The sequence below is a fragment of the Malaclemys terrapin genome, chromosome 3 (genome assembly GCF_027887155.1).
Source record: "Malaclemys terrapin pileata isolate rMalTer1 chromosome 3, rMalTer1.hap1, whole genome shotgun sequence".
NCBI classification, from domain to species: Eukaryota; Metazoa; Chordata; order Testudines; family Emydidae; genus Malaclemys; species Malaclemys terrapin.
This window is the reverse complement of record NC_071507.1, coordinates 169,301,925-169,322,177: the sequence shown is the minus strand read 5'-3', so window position 1 is coordinate 169,322,177 and position 20,253 is coordinate 169,301,925. Positions and strand designations below refer to the sequence as shown.

Genomic DNA, 20,253 nt, shown 5'->3' with positions numbered 1-20,253 from the left:
CTCTTGTGAGTTTCCATGCGGTTTTGGGTAAAACGGTAACTAACTAATTAAACAACACACACTAAACTACAACACATCTAATTATTTCTAGAGAGAAAAAACAAAGAGGCAGCACAGTGCTTACAAGAAGTGGAAGAGTGGACAAATGACCAGGGAGGAGTATAAAAATATTGCTCAGGCATGCAGGAGTGAAATCAGGAAGGCCAAATCACACTTGGAGTTGCAGCTAGCAAGAGATGTTAAGAGTAACAAGAAGGGTTTCTTCAGGTATGTTAGCAACAAGAAGAAAGTCAAGGAAAATGTGGGCCTGTTACTGAATGAGGGAGGCAACCTAGTAACAGAGGATGTGGAAAAAGCTAATGTACTCAATGCTTTTTTTGCCTCTGTCTTCACGAACAAGGTCAGCTCCCAGACTGCTGCACTGGGCAGCACAGTATGGGGAGAAGGTGACGAGCCCTCTGTGGAGAAAGAAGTGGTTCGGGACTATTTAGAAAAACTGGACGAGCACAAGCCAAGGGGGCCGGATGCGCTGCATCCGAGGGTGCTAAAGGAGTTGGCGGATGTGATTGCAGAGCCATTGGCCATTATCTTTGAAAACTCATGGTGATCCGGGGAGGTCCTGGATGACTGGAAAAAGGCTAATGTAGTGCCCATCTTTTAAAAAGGGAAGGAGGAGGATCCGGGGAACTACAGGCCAGTCAGCCTCACCTCAGTCCCTGGAAAAATCATGGAGCAGGTCCTCAAGTAATCAATTCTGAAGCACTTAGAGGAGAGGAAAGTGATCAGGAACAGTCAGCATGGATTCACCAAGGGCAAGTCATGCCTGACTAACCTAACTGCCTTCTATGAGGTGTGACAAAGTTCCTCCTCTATCTTGGTGGGTCCTGCGCTTATTGGTGGATTTTCTTGTCTCAGAGATTCACCATGTGGGTTGGGGAACGGCCCAGCGACCTTCCCCTCTGGAAGAACCCACAGTCCAGGTCAATTGGGAGGTTTGGGGGGAACCCTCTACTCCGGGTTCCAGCCCAGGGCCCTGTGGACTGCAGCTGTCTATAGTGCCTCCTGTAACAGCTGCATGACAGCTACAACTCCCTGGGCTACTTCCCCATGGCCTCCTCCAAACCCCTTCCTTATTCTCACCACAGGATCTTCCTCCTAGTGTCTGATAACGCTTGTGCTCCTCAGTCCTCCAGCAGCACACCCTCTCACTCTCAGCTCCTTGCGCCTCTTGCTCCCAGCTCCTTACACTCTCACCACTGAAGTGAGCACCCTTTTAAAACCCAGGTGCCCTGATTAGCCTGCCTTAATTGATTCTAGCAGCTTCTTCTTAATTGGCTCCAGGTGTCCTAATTAGCCTGCCTGCCTTAACTGGTTCTAGCAGGTTCCTGATTATGCTAGTGCAGCTCCTGCTCTGGTCACTCAGGGAAAAGAAAACTACTCATCCAGTGACCAGTATATTTGCCCTCTACCAGACTCCTGTACCCCACTGGTCTGGGTCTGTCACAGAGGAGATAACTGACTCTGTGGATGAGGGGAAAGCAGTGGAGGTGTTATTCCTTGACTTTAGCAACGCTTTTAATACAGTCTCCCACAGTATTCTTGCCACCAAGTTAAAGAAGTATGGGCTGGATGGATGGACTATAAGGTGTATAGAAAGCTGGCTAGATCGTCGGGCTCAACGGGTAGTGATCAACGGCTCCATGTCTAGTTGGCAGCTGGTTTCAAGTGAAATGCCCCAGGGGTCGGTCGTGGGGCCGGTTTTGTTCAATATCTTCATTAATGATCTGGAGGATGGCGTGGACTGCACTCTCAGCAAGTTTGCAGATGACACTAAACTGGGAGGAGTGGTAGATACGCTGGAGGGTAGGGATAGGATACAGAGGGACCTAGACAAATTAGAGGATTGGGCCAAAAAAAACCGGATGAGGTTCAACAAGGACAAGTGCAGAGTCCTGCACTTAGGACAGAAGAATCCCATGCACTGTTACAGACTAGGGACCGAATGGCTAGGCAGCAGTTCTGCAGAAGAGGACTAGGGGTTACAGTGGACGAGAAGCTGGATGAGTCAACAGTGTGCCCTTGTTGCCAAGAAGGCCAACGGCATTTTGGGCTGTATAAGTAGGGGCATTGCCAGCAGATCGAGGGACGTTCTCATTCCCCTTTATTTGACATTGGTGAGGCCTCATCTGGAGTACTTGTGTCCACAGTACAAGAAGGATGTGGAAAAATTGGAAAGAGTCCAGCGGAGGGCAACAAAAATGATTAGGGGGCTAGAGCACATGACTTATGAAGAGAGGCTGAGGGAACTGGGATTGTTTAGTCTGCAGAAGAGAAGAATGAGGGGAGGATTTGATAGCTGCTTTCAACTACCTGAAAGGGGGTTCCAAAGAGGATGGATCTAGACTGTTCTCAGTGGTACCTGATAACAGAATAAGGAGTAATGGTCTCAAGTTGCAGTTGGGGAGGTTTAGGTTGGATATTAGGAAAAACTTTTTCACTAGGAGGGGGGTGAAGCACTGGAATGGGTTACCTAGGGAGGTGGTGGAATCTCCTTCCTTAGAGGTTTTTAAGGTCAGGCTTGACAAAGCCCTGGCTGGGATGATTTAGTTGGGAATTGGTCCTGCTTTGAGCAGGGGGTTGGACTAATGACCTCCTGAGGTCCCTTCCAACCCTGATATTCTAGGATTCTAGGATTCACTGCCACTGAGCTCTGTCTGCAACCGAGGACGGTTGAGAAGGAACTGAAGGGTCAGGTCGTGTGCACCCTACATGAGGTGCCAATGGCACCGCGAAACTATTACCACGCACGCGTGCCCTGATCGAGCACTGCTACCGAAAATCTGCAGTCTGCAGCGCAGTGACGCACCGATACCTGAAGTGGAGCACCCACAGGGACACTACTCAAAGAAGAAATGGAAGTACCTCATATTAAAGAATGTATTCAGCCTGTTTTACTATTGGAAATTCATCATGAATGCAGTTTATACTCTCAGGATTTTAATTGTACTGTGGTCAATTATACAGTATTACATGCAGTTCTAGTATGCTGCACTGTAAGCTGTTTAATTAAACTTAAATAATATTTGTTAGGTTTGCTTCCCTTCCCCATTAGTGCTGCTTCAGACTTGAAAAGACAAAACAGTTCAAGTGACTTCTTTCTGCAGGACCTTAAACTGAGAATAGCTCTAGTCACTTCAGTTTCCTTTCTCAGTGGTGAAGAAAAAGAAAAAGCCAAGTGGAATGGTGGCCTTCACAGAGAAGAGAATAATTGAAGACTATAGATGTTATTCGTAGAGTAATTATTTTTCAGCCTCTTCCTCAGCACAGGTCTGCTGCTCAGAACCTCTTAGAATCAATCAGTACCAAATCCCAAATGAGGCTATAGTGCAGATCAAGTGGGAAACTGTAGACAATTTTAAGAGAAAACATGATTCTAAGACACCCTTAGAAATCTGCTGTCAAAAGTGTGCAAGCCTACTTTATAGTCCATCTACTTACTTACAAAGCCCCTCCACCATAGGACTGGAGCTCTAAAGACAGAACCCCCCCACCCATCAGGTTCCAGGCTTTGTAGATTTCAAAAGAAACCATCTTTCCCAATATTTATCCTTGCTATAGCTAGGTCAGGCCTTAACAAAAGCCAAGAACATTACTTCCATTAGCCAGGAGGTGTAAAGTTTTAATGCTGTCTATTAAAGTGAGTCTTTCGTGCCCATATCAAACAAGTTTCCTAATAAATTAAATGTTGCCAGGCATTTCTTTGATGCGATACAGGTTTTGAAACATGTTTTTTAATATGGCATTTGGAAACACTTTGGGAAGCTGGATGGAGAACAATTTGGTCTTTCTATCTGTACTTGAAGAGGACCAATATCAGCAGGGTTCAGTTTTCCAATCATTTCAGCCAATATGACCGTTGTCAAAGAGTGAAGATTTTACCATGACCAATTTTGAATTTGAAAAGTTGTACAGTGTTCTAGACAGGCAGTGATATTAGTACCTTCAAGACCAAAAGATAGCTACCAAAGGCAAAATGCTAGTTTCCTGGGTAGACCTAAGAAATAGGAAAAATAGAACCCCTTAGAAAGGCAGAGAAGGATACAAGCATTTCTTAGATTCAGAGGCGATCTTCTAGTTCCAGTGCCAAACAGCTTTCCTTTCTTAAAGGGAATGCTGACTAGACTGAGCTTGTGAATGATATCTACTCTCCAAGTCCTCCGCCACAAAGGACATGGATTTCTCCCTGGAGTTCCTCAATTATTTGGGGCTTTTTCTTGAGCTTTCATCCCAGAACTTATTAATACTATGCAGTACTACTAATTTGTCACTTTTGGGAGAATTAAAACAAATTTTAAATTGTAGCCTATTTAAAACCATACATTATGAAAAGTGTTTTTTAAACAGTTAGGCAGGTGCTGCCTGAGTGTTTTTAAAAAATAACTGTCTTTTAAAAGGAGTTCCTATTTTTTGCATCTTTCCAAAAATAGGGCTCTTACTGTGCTAGTGTGTTTTGTTTATCTTTACAGTGATAATACAACAAAACACAAGCAGTGCTATTTATCCCTACCAGAATTCCAACTATCAAGTTATTATTAGCATTTACTGGTGATAAAGTGGGCAACTATCAATGCTTGCACTCCCAGAAAAGGGGACTGTTGTGTTTTGGGCTTTTTTTTCTTGCACATTTAGGAAACTCTAGTCAGATGAGTTTATTCATAGGCTTTAGAAAGAAACATTTATTCTATGAGAAGGTAATTAAAAAAAGAGCCTGTGTTCATACATGAAGTCTAAAGGAAACAAAGCAGCAGTCTTCAGAAGAGACAGACTTGTGTCCATGTGAAATTACATACTATTTTACATAGGAACAAGACAGTCTTTTTGGAAGGTGTTAGTTTTGAATGGCAGCCTGGTATAAGAAAAGGACTCAGGGCTAGAACTTCTCAGTTCTAATCACAGTTCTACCATCAACAAAGCCAGATAAATCACTTCTATATGCCTAATTTTTTACACAGATGGAGAATGAAGATAATAGTTACTCACAAACATTGTAGGATTCTTTTAAATAGTAGTTAATATCTGTAAAGCACATTGAAGATATAAAGCACGTAATATTTGGCACTGCCACTGACTAATTTGGAAGTTCGTAATCGAGACAAGAAAAAAAATTAGGCCTAGATCATCTAACAAATCTGAATGCAGAGGGAGCCATTTCAGTTACCCTCATAGCACTGTTCTCCTTCTCCACACTACAAGAAGGCTTTGTTGCAGAGACTGAATTCCACGATGGGGGAGGCAGCGGAGATGTGGAAGGTTTAAGGTTGGCATGGCAAGAGGAGAGAATGTTGGAGCAGTGGTGAGGGAGTCTGACTAGTTTGGGAGTGTGTAGGTGGAGAATGTGGAGGGTCAGCAGTGAGGAGCAAACAGTTTAATGCATTAGAAGGCCAAAAGGGACCATTGTGATCACCCAGTTCAGCCTTCTGTACAACATAGTCCATAGGACTTCACTGAATTAATTACTGTTAGAGTTAGAGCACATCCAAAGGTCCATCTAGCCCAGTATCCTGTCTTCCAACAGCAACCAATACCAGGTGCTTCAGAGGGAAGGACCAGAACAGGTAAGCATCAAGTGATCCATCGCCCATTTCCAGCTTCTGTCAAACATTGGCTAGGGACACCATACCTGCCCATCTTGGCTAATATAATTTCTAGTCTGAATTTGTTTAACTTCAACTTCCAGCCACTGGATCTTGTTAGATCTGTCTGCTAGCCCCCTATTATCAATTTTCCCCCCCATATAGGTACTTACAGACTGTGTTCAAGTCACCCCTTAACCTTCTCTTTGTTAAGGTAAGTAGATTATGCCTTATAATGAAAGACTTGAGGGGCTCGTTTTCCAATCCATCTCACGGCTCTTTGAACCCTCTCCAACTCATCCTTATCCTTGAATTGTGGACAGTTTTCCAGGAGCAGTTGCTAAGGAAGCTAATATAAACTTCCTACTCATACATGATTCCCCTGCTTATACATCTGTATACTACCAATCTCACTCACTAGCCTGGGGAATCAGCCACACCCAAATCAGTCTTTAGTCTTTCCCTCCAGGCTCCAATTTTTGTCTAAACAACCACAAACTCACAAAGGAAAACAAAAAACTTCCAGATAGGGCTTTTTACTCAGTCACAACTCCAGTCCTAGGACTTCCCACCCAGTCTGTCTAGATGGTTCTTTCCTGCAGCTTCTCTGTGTTACTCCCTCCCTCCTTCCACCCGCCCCCACAACTCTTTATAGCTAACAGCTGTCCCCTTCTCAGCCTCATGTGATTAATCTTCACCCAGTGTTGAGAAAAAAAAGTTACATTAATTGTGTTGTGGGGAACTGTCCAGCAAGTGTATTCAGAAGTGAAGAATAATTCTTTAATGTTCACGATGAAAAAAACCCAACAACTTTATTTAACTTGGAAATTGAAAGAACTAGCAGGAGTCTCATTAAGCATGGGCCCATATGCAATTTTCACACATCCTTGGAGGACTTCCTACCTTATTGTAATTGAATGCAGCAACTACTGTCACTGCAATTCATTATCAGTTAGCATATGCAATATCCTAAAGCGACACAGTTGGATGACCACCAGTTCATGAGATATTGCAACATAGCCACATTATTCCACATATACTTTATCAATTATCATATGCAAGTTACATTTATGTAAAAAAACCCAGCTTGCTAGTGAGGAAGACAGTTACCTCTATTACAATAAAAGATACTCTCTTAGAGGCAAAAGTGTATATAGAACTACTAAAAATACAGGATAACAGTACAACATGTTTGGGGTACATTTTACCCACATGTATTTTTCCCGTTATCAAAAAGTGTTTGTCACACTAAATTAAAAACTTTTTTTTTTTTGCTGAATTTGTCACTTAAGCACAAGTACACATGTCCGAAGAACAGCATAGTTGGAGGACCACTAGTTCATGTGTTAACACTACATGCTCGTGGAGTACAACATAACCCCCATTCATGTTCATGGGGTAAATAAACACGGCTGGCTGCCCCCAGGCTTCCGGCCTTTAAAGGCCTGTTACAACATCCAAGGATCACATTAGCCTTTTTAGCCACAATGTTGCACTGGAAACTCATGACTGGCAGAGAGAGGGGCGATGAGGCGATGACAGCAAAAACAGTGGTAGGGGAGAACTGGGCTGTGGTAAGTGTGAGTTCTGAGTGATTATTCTAAAACCTAACTGACACAGAGTTTGGGTTGCACTGTGGCACCTCGTAGCATTCCAGAATGAGGAGAGTGGCTAAATAAGGAAATACAAAGTTGAGGTACATGCCATTCCCCATGTGGACAGGCAGGCTGGTGTGGAGTGGTGTGGGTGAGCCTAGCCAGAGCAACGATTACCCTGTCTGCATGTTGATCCCTTCACTGCCTCGGCCATCATCACCTCCTCTCTCTGCCAGTCCAGCAGAGTCCTCTCTCCATGGAAAGCAGCTCAATGTAAAGCTCAGCCTATGTAACAAAAAAAAGTGCTGCCTATGATTTGTTTGCACCAATAATGGGCACCAAACAGCAACGGACAACTTTGCTTCTAGAGTGTAATAATTTACAAGACAGGAAGGGGAGGGTTAGCTGGAAATATGGGAAAGGTTCTGTGTAGAGAAGGAGACACACAAAGTCTTCTCTCACATGCTTAAACTTACTGTAACCAACACAGAATGTCTATCAACATTCTGTGACAGTCAATGCCCATTTCTCTGCCTGCCCTGTCAGCCACCCTCCTAACATTTCAAAGTACAAACCATTACATTATAACAAAACGTACTGTGAGGTGAACTACAGACCACTTAGGAATCACATTGCATCTTTTGCATTTAGTGTCACAGTAGCATCCCTACTGTACATCTCTGTAATAACGAGAGCTGTCCAAATAAAGAACTCCTACAAAGAGCATTTTTATGTTTAAAAAAAGAGTTAGGAAATTCACTGACAAAATATCCTTTTGTTAGTGCAGAGTTAAGGTTGCCTGATAGAATTATGTGCCTTTCCAGAATTTCAAGTTCAACAAAACTCAGAATTCTGAAAACCAGAACGTACAAAATCAAGGTTGCTCTGGTGCATACCTTAACTCTCAGACTTCTGAGTCTTGCTGAACTTGACATTCTTGAAGGACACACGATACCACCAGGCAACCCTAACTTTACATTAACAAAAGGATTTTTTTTTTTGTCAGTGAAAAATTTAGTTTGATCAAGATGCTGAATGGTATGCACTGCATAGAACTTATAGACAGACCCAAAAGCTATTTTGCGTTTAAAATTTGGGGCTCAATGCATACATAGGACAAGGCTCTGCACTAACTGTTTTTTCTCTTTAAAAACAATGACCAAAACCCAAATATTTTCACACTGTAGTAATTTGGAGATTATATTACCTGGGGAACTGGCACATTCTGATGAAGCCTGAGCATTCTCAGAATCCTTCTGCTGTGGTTTTGAGGCAGGAGTTTTTAGTACCATCTCTTCTCCACTTGGAACAGGCATATAAGAAGTGGAGGGAGTAGCAGCAAAGAGCCTCTTCAGTACTTTCCCTATGAACACTATGGGATAATAAAAATAATTGTAATAAATAAAAGCAGAAACATCTTTACAATAGATGTAAGTCACTGTATTTTGAGATCCATTTTTACCCTCTAATCAATTAAGAGTTGCTTCCCATTCCTCCAGTTGTAAACGCAAGCTGCCATCTTTTCATGTAAAACCCCCCCAAGGGTCATCAGCAAAATTTTCAACCTGGAATAGTCAGCATCCCCCCTCCCCGAGCTAAAGGAGTAAATATTAGCTGGTGGCAGCAGTTGTACACTACTATCCTCTGCAGCCAGGCCAGGACATTTTACAAGAATCCTACACAAGCATCTTAAGATTGCTTAAAGTCTCTTGTTGGCACAGCAAGACATTTTCTCTGAGCCATTGATTAAACGGTCATAATTGAGTCATTTTAATCATACATGAAAATAACGAGGATGGCAGCAATAGAAATAATAGGGTTAGCATGTGCTATTAAAGAAGTAGCTTTCTCACATGCCCTTTTGCCTTCCACCCCACCCTATCATCTCAGGCTTGCAGTACAAACTGCTACTAATTATTTAAATGCAAAGGTCATTTAGATAAAACCAAACTATAGCTAAAACTGTCTTCTTCCTAATGAGCATGCCTGAGTATTTTAGTCACTTAAGCCATATTTTGTTTTAGTTACAGAAAGCTGGTGTCTAGAGTGACACACTCTTGGGTTATAATGTATGCCTGGTCAAGCAGAGATTTTACAGAGCAGAGGAGAACAGGTTTGAAGGTAGTTACTTAACCTTTGATCCACTTTTAAATTTTTGTCAGGAAAAGGCACACCTATCCTAAGGATAACCTACTGTGGGATTCTAACAAAATACACCGCTACCCCGATATAATGCGACCCGATATAACACAAATTCGGCTATAACGTGGTAAAGCAGTGCTCCGGGGGTGTGTGTGTGTGCGCGCGCACACTCCAGTGGATCAAAGCAAGTTCGATATAACGCGGTTTCACCTATAACGTGATAAGATTTTTTGGCTCCCGAGGACAGCGTTATATCGAGGTAGAGGTGTAATTATAATGTGGCCTGGAGAAACGGGGTTCTATTACTTTAACAGACTGGCAGGTGGAAGGGCTCCCTTTTACATTATAAAGCCATTTTTAAGGAATAGTAGTCCCTCTAGGCTAGTGGTGGGCAACCTGCAGCCCGTCAGGGTAATCTGATTGTAGGCCACAAGATATTTTGCTGATGTTGACTGTCTGCAGGCACGGCCCCCTGCAGCTCCCAGTGACCATAGTTCGCCGTTCCTGGCCAATGGGAGCTGTGGGAAGCGGCAGCCAGCATGTCCCTGTAAGGTTGCCCATCGCTGCTGTAAGTAACGGCTGCTATGACTCTGCAAGGACATGTGACCAGGCCACATGATGCTGCCCTCCATCTTGGGATGCCAGTACTTTTCCACAAACTGGCCTGGGAACCAAGCTTTGAAACAAAGGGTTCCCACCACATACTAAAGCTATATAAGATCTGGGAGGTCTTCACCCCCACACACAAGAAGGAAACACCTGAGGAACAAAGACTGAGCTGAGGGAAGTGCTGGACCCAGGCTAAGGGATTTCTAGCCTGTGTATGAAAGACCTGGGGATTCCAAGCTGTAAAGCAAGCTTAAGAATCTGCAGCCTGCTTGTATCATTTTTCAGGGTCAGAATCTGCTATTTATATCCAATCTAGTATATTAAGCTTAGGTTGCACTTTTGTTTATTTGCTAGGTAATCTGCTTTGATCTGTTTGCGATCACTTAAAATCTCTCTTTTGTAGTGATTAGACTTATTTTATGTTTTAATCTAAACCAGTGAGTTTGGAGTGTAGTGTTTGGGAATCTTAGCTCAGAGGGGCTTGTTGTATTTCCACTCCACATTGAGAGAGAGGCAAACTCTATGCGCGTATGCTGTACAGTTTCCTGTGCAGCACAAGACGGTATAATTTTGGGTTTATACTCTGGGGGGTGGCGGGGAGAAGAAGCCTGGGGAGCTGGGAAATTGGCTGGTGTCTGTTTGCACTCAGGTAGCACCACCTGCTGTCATGTCGGATGATAACGGGGCCTGGGTTAGGCTGGATGTGTCCCCACCCAGCTGTGTATCTTAGAGGGGTGCAGTGGTTCCCACAGCTCTCAGACTGCACCCCAGGGGTGACAACCCATCACAGGTCCCTAATGTAGTGCCAGATGCTTCTATCCTTTCTTATAATAATTAGTCCCATTGACATCAGTAGTAGTACTCTTGCCAGGTCCTTAGCAGTATCAGTCCCATTTTAGGGCCAAATTTTGCTCATCTCACTCATAGGATTAGTCCTATTGACTTCAATTGAACAACTTACATCAGTAAAGTGAGCACAGTTTGGCACTTAGCGGTACTAGTACTACGCAACTTAAAAGACACCGGGGAAACAGTCATCGACCATAGTATACATACACCCATTGCAATTTCATTCAGAACAAGATGTTCTTTAAATATTTAAACTGTCTCATAGCACTATTTAAAAGCCTAAATTATTTTACTACGAATGAAGTCTTGTGCCTCTAGGAAATGACAAGGGATGAACAACGAGTGTGGGACATTCAGGGAGAAAAGGCATTTTATGCTGTAATCACAATTTCTATTCATTAACTAGAGGAGTAGTTTCATTGCGACTGTGACTTAGATTCTTATTCAATAAGCATATTGAGAATAATGTGGTGGTGTGGGGAAATAAAGGGTAAAAGAGCCTTTAGACTCAGTCCAGAGGATGGGATGGTGCAGCTACATGTCACCCCAAGAAGAAATAATGAATCACTTTCAGTTCCTCCAGTGCCTACACCCTGCTTTTGGAGAGGGGGAAAAAGGAAAGGAAGGCTAAATTATTTTGCCCATTTTCATGGAGCATTTGCCTGGCCTGCTACTGACCTGTGTGTGTACATATGGGAGTCAAGGTAGGTGCATCAGGCATGCATTTTGTGCTCTCTTTGTCTTCCTTTCCCATATGCCAAGCTCTGATTTAAGCAGCTCTAATGCAGTTGCACATGGCAGGGGGTGTGGCCTTGCTTTCCCCCTGGCCTTGCTATATTTCTGGCAAATCAAAATCTAGCCCAATTAAAGTTTTGTGCTCAAGAATGGTGCCAAATTTACAACAGCAGAGACTGCATTACTGTGTTCTGTCATCCCTTCAAGTGGCCACTACAGATAACGATCCAAACAAATTGGTTCCAATCCAGCACCTTTCATGACCACTAAATTCATTAAAGAAAAAGCTTCCTAGAAGTGTTAGGAAAGATATAGCGAGGTTAAGTACAGAGAAGATTTTCCCCATGCTGTGTGTGTTCAGTGTGCAAATATATATTCTTTGCTCAGTGAGACAGTAACAACTATTTGCACTGGTCACTATGGTGCCCTACAACCCTTTTGAGATGAAAGCGTGTTCTAATCTAGGAGACCATTTTCTATATTTACATAAATTTGAGAACATTTGAAGTTAGGGCTATGAAGGAGATAACCTTTTTAGGTAAGGTTATTTTTTGGCTTGAACAGAAATAGTTTTAATTTATTCAGTGCCAGAACTTGGTAAAGTATTGATAGAGTCATAAATGGAAATTTTACTAGGACAATTAATTCAGATTGGATTATGTGCACTGTCGTGTGATCTGAAGACCAAATAAAGGACTACACATAGGAACCAATGATAAATACAAAGTAAATCAAAACAAGAGGGAGGGGCTTTATCTTGAGTAAAATAGGGAAGAATGCTAAATTATAGCTATGCTCTTCATTAAACATTTACAGGTAAAAGCAACACATTAATTTAGTCTGCTCTGGAAGTTTGGAGTGTGTTTCGAACACCAGCAGAGAAAAATATAATGGACTGAAGGAAATTAAACAAAATTTTAACCTAAAAAAATAAATGCAGGCAGATACATCTGCAGAAGATTAAGATCTAAACAGACACTGAAGGCAGTAGGCCAGCAGATAGCCTGGCTTTCAAAGTTACTGACTATCCAGCTCCCACTTACATCAACTGAAGTTACATAAGCTTAGTTAGTACCTCTGAAAATCAGGCCCTATGATATGCAAGTTCAGACACCCAAAATTAGAGTCTACTTTTGAAAACCTAGCTCCCTCTCTGTACCCTGGCTTCCTCTCCTTTATGAAGAGCTGTGATCTACACATGATATTTAGAATGAAGGGTTTTGGAGTGTTTTAGCAAAAACAGTTAAATTTTACTGGAAATATGAATTAAGAAGATACAAATAGCAGATGTAAATTTCAAGAGAGAAAAACAGCTGCCAAACTACAACAAGTAAGTCACCATTTATGGTATCCATATATAAAATGAAAATGCAAAGGACCTGGGATCCATTTAAATATCAATTTAATTTTTGCATAGTTAAACCCATCCACAATACCAGCTAGAATTTCCAACAAGTTATGAGCTTATTACTTTCACTATTGAAGAAAATGGGCTGATTCTGAAAGCACGCATGAACATACAGGCCTCTTGCCCACACATCCTGACATCTTTTCCTGAGTCTGATTTTATTCCTCTTGTTTAAATGGGAGGGGCTTGTGTCAGTTTTTAAAGCAAGGGTCATCAATTCTGGAACTCCCTTCTTCACTGTGTCCAAGAGAACCCAGATTCTCTGATCTTCATGACATCCTGCAAGGTTGATTTATTTTGCCAGGTGTTAGTTTGCATAGATTTCTGGGAGGAAAGACTTTTCAGCAGGGAGTAAGAAAGGTTTAAAACCCTGTAATCATTCTGACATTGCAAACAGATGCTGTACAAATCATTATAAGGAACTGGAGAGGGGCTTTTATAGAGTTAAATATATATTAAAGAAAGGCTAAATCTTGAAAGGTGCTAAATGACAAATTCAAGGTTTGCACTTAATACAAGTCCCATTCAAGCCCAAGAAAGTTGAGGATGTTCAGCGTCACACTGTAAACCAGTGGTTCTCAACCTATTTACCATTATGGGCTGCATCCATTACTACCTGTATGGCCCTGAGGATGTCACATGGGCCACAGCTGTGCACCGATTGGGCTGCAGGTTGAGAACCATTGCTGTAAACATTCAGCACTTCACAGGCGCAATCTCTGAACACTGAGTGCCCATTGCTGTATATGAGTACCCAGTGTTTTGTGTCTGAGGAGCTAGTAGTAGAAATACAAGATGGTATTTCAGTGTGATCATGTCAAACAGCCTGTGGATTTTTCAGTTGACATTTTAAATCCAAGAGTGAAAGATACAAATTTTAGCTTTAGTGATTCTTGGATTAGTTGGATAGGGTAGGAGAGAAATGAAATCTATAAGTAGTTCACAGGTTCTTGTCACGGTGAAAGGCTGAAATATATGAAAAATAAGCGCTAAAAATGTGGGATGTTCCAATTGGACAAGAAAGTTGAAGCAGCAACCAAAGACCATGTTTTATCTTTCCTGGTACTTAGTGTGGGCAATAGGCACATTGCTATTGCTATTTTTAGCAATGAGAGCAAGTTGTGACAGATACTAAACTGCTAGACAACCATTAGTCACTGCAGAATTAAACATAAAAGCAGTATATAGAAAGAGGCATATAATACATTGCAAAAATAAAAGCAACAAATGTTTAACCAGAACAAAATCCCACAAAACCCCATACACAGTTCACCAAGCACTAATCCCCATTAAAGAGAAAGCAAGCCAGTATAAAAGAGAGGTATTCAAGCTGGAACTCACATAATAGAAGAACACAATGTGGTATCCAGAGACTTCCCACCCACTCCCAGAAGAGACAGACCCAATATTAGTAAGAGAAACTGAAATGCAAAGACAGCTGTAACCCCACGTAGACTCGCTGTTCAGTACAAAGTGCTGACCAAAACCAAAGCTGTATAAGAGAAATTGAAAAACAAGGCAAAAGTTAACACTATAGGCCAGGGGTCAGCAACGTTCGGCATGTGGCTCGCCAGGGTAAGCACCCTAGGGTAAGCACCCTAGCGGGCCGGGCCAGTTTATTTACCTGCTGACGCGGCAGGTTCGGCCGATTGCGGCCCCCACTCACCACAGTTTGCCGTCCCGGGCCAATGGGGGCGGCGGGAAGCCGCAGCCAGCACATCCCTTGGCCCGCTCCGCTTCCCGCCGCCCCCATTGGCCCGGGACGGCGAACCGCGGCGAGTGGGGGCCGCGATCGGCCGAACCTGCCGCGTCAGCAGGTAAATAAACTGGTCCGGCCCGCTAGGGTGCTTACCCTGGTGAGCCGCGTGCCGAACATTGCCGACCCCTGCTATAGGCCAACACCAGCATAAAATTCCACATGTAAAGGTTCTCCTGCTGTTACTAAAGTTATCTAACACTTATTTGAGCATCTAGTTTGTTTAGTTATCCCGCTTGTGCTGATTACACAAAATTAAAGCCCCAATCAACATCACAATAGCTCCTTTCTCGGCTCAGCGTACGAGGAGAGTTTCCTCCAGAGGCCTTCTGCATGGAGTGCCTGATATACACTGATGGCTACCTGCCATACATACTGTGAGCACCCCTACCATGTAACGCAATTGGTTGCCCACTGCCTATTCAGATGCATCTTGGGCAGCCAAAAGAAAGCAAATAATATCAAGCATGCTCTACATATTACATCTGGATTAAAAGGAAAAACTGACTAGAAACATGAGATTTTCTCTACTTAGTTGCTGTCTCCATCAAAAACAGAAGTGTTTTTCAACTAAGAAAGGCTACATAGGAAAGCGACTAGGGATCAGGACTTCCTCTGAAGCCCTTCCATGTGTAAAATGCAACAGCATCTGTTCCTCCAAGTATGGAATGACAGTGTGCAATAAGACAGAGAGGGGGGAAAAAGAGACATTATCTTGATTCGGTAGTCTACACAGAAAACACAGATGGAAAAACACACACACGCATTTTAGGTTACCTAGTTCATCTCTCACACAATAAAGAAAATACATAAAAGCATTGCATGATTTTTCTCCACTGGCCTTCTTAAGGGTTTTGTCCTTTGTTTTAAACATTTCTGGTCAAGGAGCTTCCACACTTTTCCTTGGAAGATTAAGGAATAGTATAATAAATTTCTCCGTAAAGAAAGTGCTCCCCCAACCCTCGGCTTATCCAGCCTAAGCTTATTCATAACGTAGTCACATTATTTCTAGTTAAAGCTCCTTTGTACCGAACAGAGCTCTACATATTTAGTTCTTCATCCTTCCTCCTAGCGTGATCCCTCCTGTCTCCTAATAATTTTTCATTCTCCTCTCTGAACTTCTGCCCATTAGTCAGTGTCTGATACTGAAGTGCCCAGAACAGCATGCAATTTTCCATTCACATGCCTTGAAATATTGCATATGATATTATATAGAGTGCTTATGATAACAAGTCATGTCTAACTCTGGGTTCTCCCCCCCAGGCTTAGGTGGCAGCTAGACTTAGATGGACTACTATTGTACAATTTTAGGTGTGTTGTTGCATTTGTGCTGTTCCTTGATGCTAACATAGCAGTTGTAGCCAAGAGTGCTTACCCTCCCTATCCCAACCTAAATCTGCACATGGCAAGGAAGTGCTGCAGTTTATTTCAGGTGTGAGCTGTATCCCAAGTATCCTTATCTTGGTCACTTCAAGATTAGATTGCTGAGCAACAACAAACTGTGCATGGGGTGACATGACGATTACTTAGAAACTGAAGCTAAGGCAGTTTGCCACAGCCTGTTTATTAAGCAGAGTCTCATACTGGAAGTACGTTATACCAGAGCTTTAGGATTTTCACTGGCTGCCAACAGGCTTCTGGGTAGAAATACTATTCCTAGATTTTAAGGCCAGAAGGTCATCTACTCCGACTTCCTGTCAGGAAACAGAATTCCATCCAGTTACCCCTGTACTGAGCTCCAATAACTTGTGTTTGGCTAAAGCATTTCTTCTAGAAAAGGCAGCCAGTCTGAATTCGATGACATGAAAAGATGGAGAATCCACCACTTTCCTTGGCAAGTTCCAATGGTTAAATCAACCTCTGTTAAAGCTTTGCACCCACTTCTAATTTGTGTTTGCCTGGCTTTGGGATCCAGCCAATAGCTCTTATTATGCCTTTCTCTGCTAGATTAAAGAGTTCCTTAGTACCCAGTGTTCTCTCCTGCTCATGTACTTATACACTGTAGTCAAGTTACCCCTCAATCCTCTTGTTGATAAGATGAACTGATTAAGCAATTTTAAGTCTTTCACTAAGGCATTTTCTTCAGCCCTCAAATCATTTTGGCTCTTTTCTGCACCACTCCAATTGCTCAGTCTTCTTTTTAAAATGTTGACACCAGAACTCGATACAGTATTCCAATTTCCATTTCACCAATGACGTACATAAGAGATTAAAGTCACCCTCTACTCGCTACTCCTCTGATTATGCATACAAGGACAGCATTAGATCCAGTGGCAGATTACCGTATGGGCCAATGGAACCTGTGCCCTGGGGCCCCGACCAATTGGGGAGCCCTGCAGGAGCGGCTGGAATCTTAGCCACAGCCCCTGCTCCTCCTCTCTCCCCCTCCATGCTCCTCCTCTTGGCCCTGCCTCCAGCCCAACTAGAGAAACTGTGTGGAGGTGATGAGCAATTCCCCCTGCCCCTAGGCAGAGCTGGCTGAGTGCTGTCCAAGCCTCATGCTGAGCAGGCCCAAGGCTCTCCCCTCACACCTCCGTGCTGCCCCCAACCCCATGCTGGACTGAGCTCCACCCCCACCCAGGGCAGTGCTGGAGTGAGCCCTTCTCTCCCCTCCCCACCAGGTACGGAGCTCACCTGAGTCCCGCTCCCTTCCTTGGCATGGCGCTGCTCTGAGCCCCTCTCCAACCTCCCCGGCGTGGCACTGCTCTGAGCCCCTCTCCACCCTCCCCAGCGTGGCGCTGCTCTGAGCCCTCTCACGCCCGTGTAGCACTGAGCTCCCCCAAGCCCCTGTCTCCTGCCCCACACAGAGCTGGCTTTCTTCCCTCCCCTGCGCAGGGCTGGCCTGAGCCACACCGCTCATAGCCATCCTGCCCCGAAGACCACCACTTCCTCCCCCCCTCCTGCAACTCCTTTTTGGCAAAACTGGACATTTGTGCCGTTTGCTCTTGCCAACTGGTGATCAGTTGACGAGAGCAAATGGGACAAGTGCCCAGTTTCCTCAAAAAAGTCAGGACATCTGGGGCCAAAATGGGACATATGGTCATCCTAGGCCAGGGGTCCCCAAACTATTTTAGTCACGCCCCCCCTTACCCAGTCCACGTCCCCTCTGTCCCTGAGAGCCAGGGCAGGAGCGGAGCCAGGGCCCACAGTCAGGGGCTGTGAGTGGGTGTGTGGGCTCGACTCCCTGCCCCAGGCACAGCAACCTCTGGGGTCCTAGTGCCACCCAGGTTTGGCCCAGCTGTCATGATAATGCGGGGCCATAACCACAGCAGGGCAAGTGGGGCAGCCGCCCAAGATGCAAAGCCATGGGGAGGAAAAAACAGGGCAGTAGGAGGTGGAGCCACGGGGCCCTCCAGATTTCTGACCTCCATTTAGCACAGAGGTTTTCAAACTCTTTGAAATGAAGACGCTTCCTTGCTATTGCCCAGGGGAGCATCTCGTGGCAGCCAGGCTCCGTGGGCAGGGGCCGGCTCCAGGGGGCATCGTGCTACCCACACCATCCCATTTTTCCACACCCCCAACTTTGCACCAGGGGTAGCTGCCCTGATCGCCCCGCCGTAGTTACGATCTCTGGGGTTTCAGCATCCAGGGTGTAACACCCAGAGTGGAGAGCCAACCCCAGCCAGCCTCACACACAAGAGGTGCAACTGTGGGGCACTTAATTATATTGAGCGACTTTGTCTAATGGACACCTATGAATACATCTGTAAAATTAAAAAACATACTTGCTACCATTTTGAATGTCAATTACATTACTATTGGTGGGGGGGAGGGGGTCTTCTAGCAATTACAGGTTTCTTCTATTTTAATCAATGTCTGAATTTTGGATGATCTCCTGCTTTGGTTTTTCCACGTTAGTTCTTTATTTTATACTGTTTTTGTAACCAATATATCCTTATCTCCTCTCTGTCCCCAGTGGTATCCACAACACCTATTTTATTCCACACAAAGATGGACTACAAGCTATCAGGAACAGTATCCCTGATAATGTCACAGCTAACCTGGTGGCTGAACTTTGTGATTTTGTCCTCACCCACAACTATTTCACATTTGGGGACAATATATACCTTCAAGTCAGCGGCACTGCCATGGGTACCCGCATGGCCCCACAATATGCCAACATTTTTATGGCTGACTTAGAACAACGCTTCCTTAGCTCTCGTCCCCTAATGCCCCTACTCTACTTGCGCTACATTGATGACATCTTCATCATCTGGACCAATGGAAAAGAAGCCCTTGAGGAATTTCACCATGATTTCAATAATTTCCATCCCACCATCAACCTCAGCCTAGATCAATCCACACAAGCGGTCCATTTCCTGGACACTACTGTGCTAATAAGCGATGGTCACATAAATACCACCCTATACCGGAAACCTACTGACCGCTACACTTACCTACATGCCTCCAGCTTCCATCCAGGACACACCACACGATCCATTGTCTACAGCCAAGCTCTAAGATATAACCGCATTTGCTCCAATCCCTCGGATAGAGACAAGCACCTACAAGATCTCTATCAAGAATTCTTAAAACTACAATACCCACCTGCTGAAGTGAAAAAACAGATTGACAGAGCCAACGAGTACCCAGAAGTCACCTCCTACAAGACAGGCCCAACAAAGAAAATAACAGAACACCACTAGCTGTCACCTTCAGCCCCCAACTAAAACCTCTCCAGCGCATCATCAGAGATCTACAACCTATCCTGAAAGATGATCCTTTACTCTCACAGATCCTGGGAGACAGACCTGTCCTCGCTTACAGACAACCCCCCAACCTAAAGCAAATACTCACCAGCAACCACACATCACTGAACAAAACCACTAACCCAGGAACCTATCCTTGTAACAAACCCCGATGCCAACTCTGTCCACATATCTATTCAAGTGACATCATCATAGGACCTAATCACATCAGCCATACCATCAGGGGCTCGTTCACCTGCACATCTACCAATGTGATATATGCCATCATGTGCCAGCAATGCCCCTCTGCCATGTACATTGGCCAAACCGGACAGTCTCTACGCAAAAGAATTAATGGACACAAATCTGACATCAGGAATCAAAATACTCAAAAACCAGTGGGAGAACACTTTAACCTGTCTGGTCATTCAGTGACAGACCTGCGGGTGGCTATATTACAACAGAAAAACTTCAAAAACAGACTCCAACAAGAGATTGCTGAGCTAGAATTGATATGCAAACTAGACACAATCAACTCCGGTTTGAATAAGGACTGGGAATGGCTGAGCCATTACAAACATTGAATCTATCTCCCCTTGTAAGTATTCTCACACTTCTTATCAAACAGTCTGTACTGGGCTAGCTTGATTATCACTTCAAAAGTTTTTTTTCTCTTAATTAATTGGCCTCTCAGAGTTGGTAAGACAACTCCCACCTGTTTATGCTCTCTGTATGTGTGTATATATATCTCCTCAATATATGTTCCATTCTATATGCATCCGAAGAAGTGGGCTGTAGTCCACGAAAGCTTATGCTCTAATAAATTTGTTAGTCTCCA

The 20,253-nt window shown here is 43.9% G+C and overlaps 1 protein-coding gene across 2 annotated transcripts in view; it reads right to left on the bottom strand.

Moving 5' to 3' along the window:
* ERICH1 (glutamate rich 1) overlaps positions 1–20,253 on the bottom strand; it is a 109,613-nt gene that overhangs the window by 77,515 nt on the left and 11,845 nt on the right. For both annotated transcript variants that reach the window (XR_008444551.1, XM_054024297.1), the window contains exon 2: positions 8,436–8,600. Coding sequence is in view for 1 of the 2 variants with exons in the window: in XM_054024297.1 (XP_053880272.1) it covers positions 8,436–8,600 (165 nt within the window). In the remaining variant the exon portion in view is untranslated. The remainder of the gene's footprint in view (positions 1–8,435; positions 8,601–20,253) is intronic.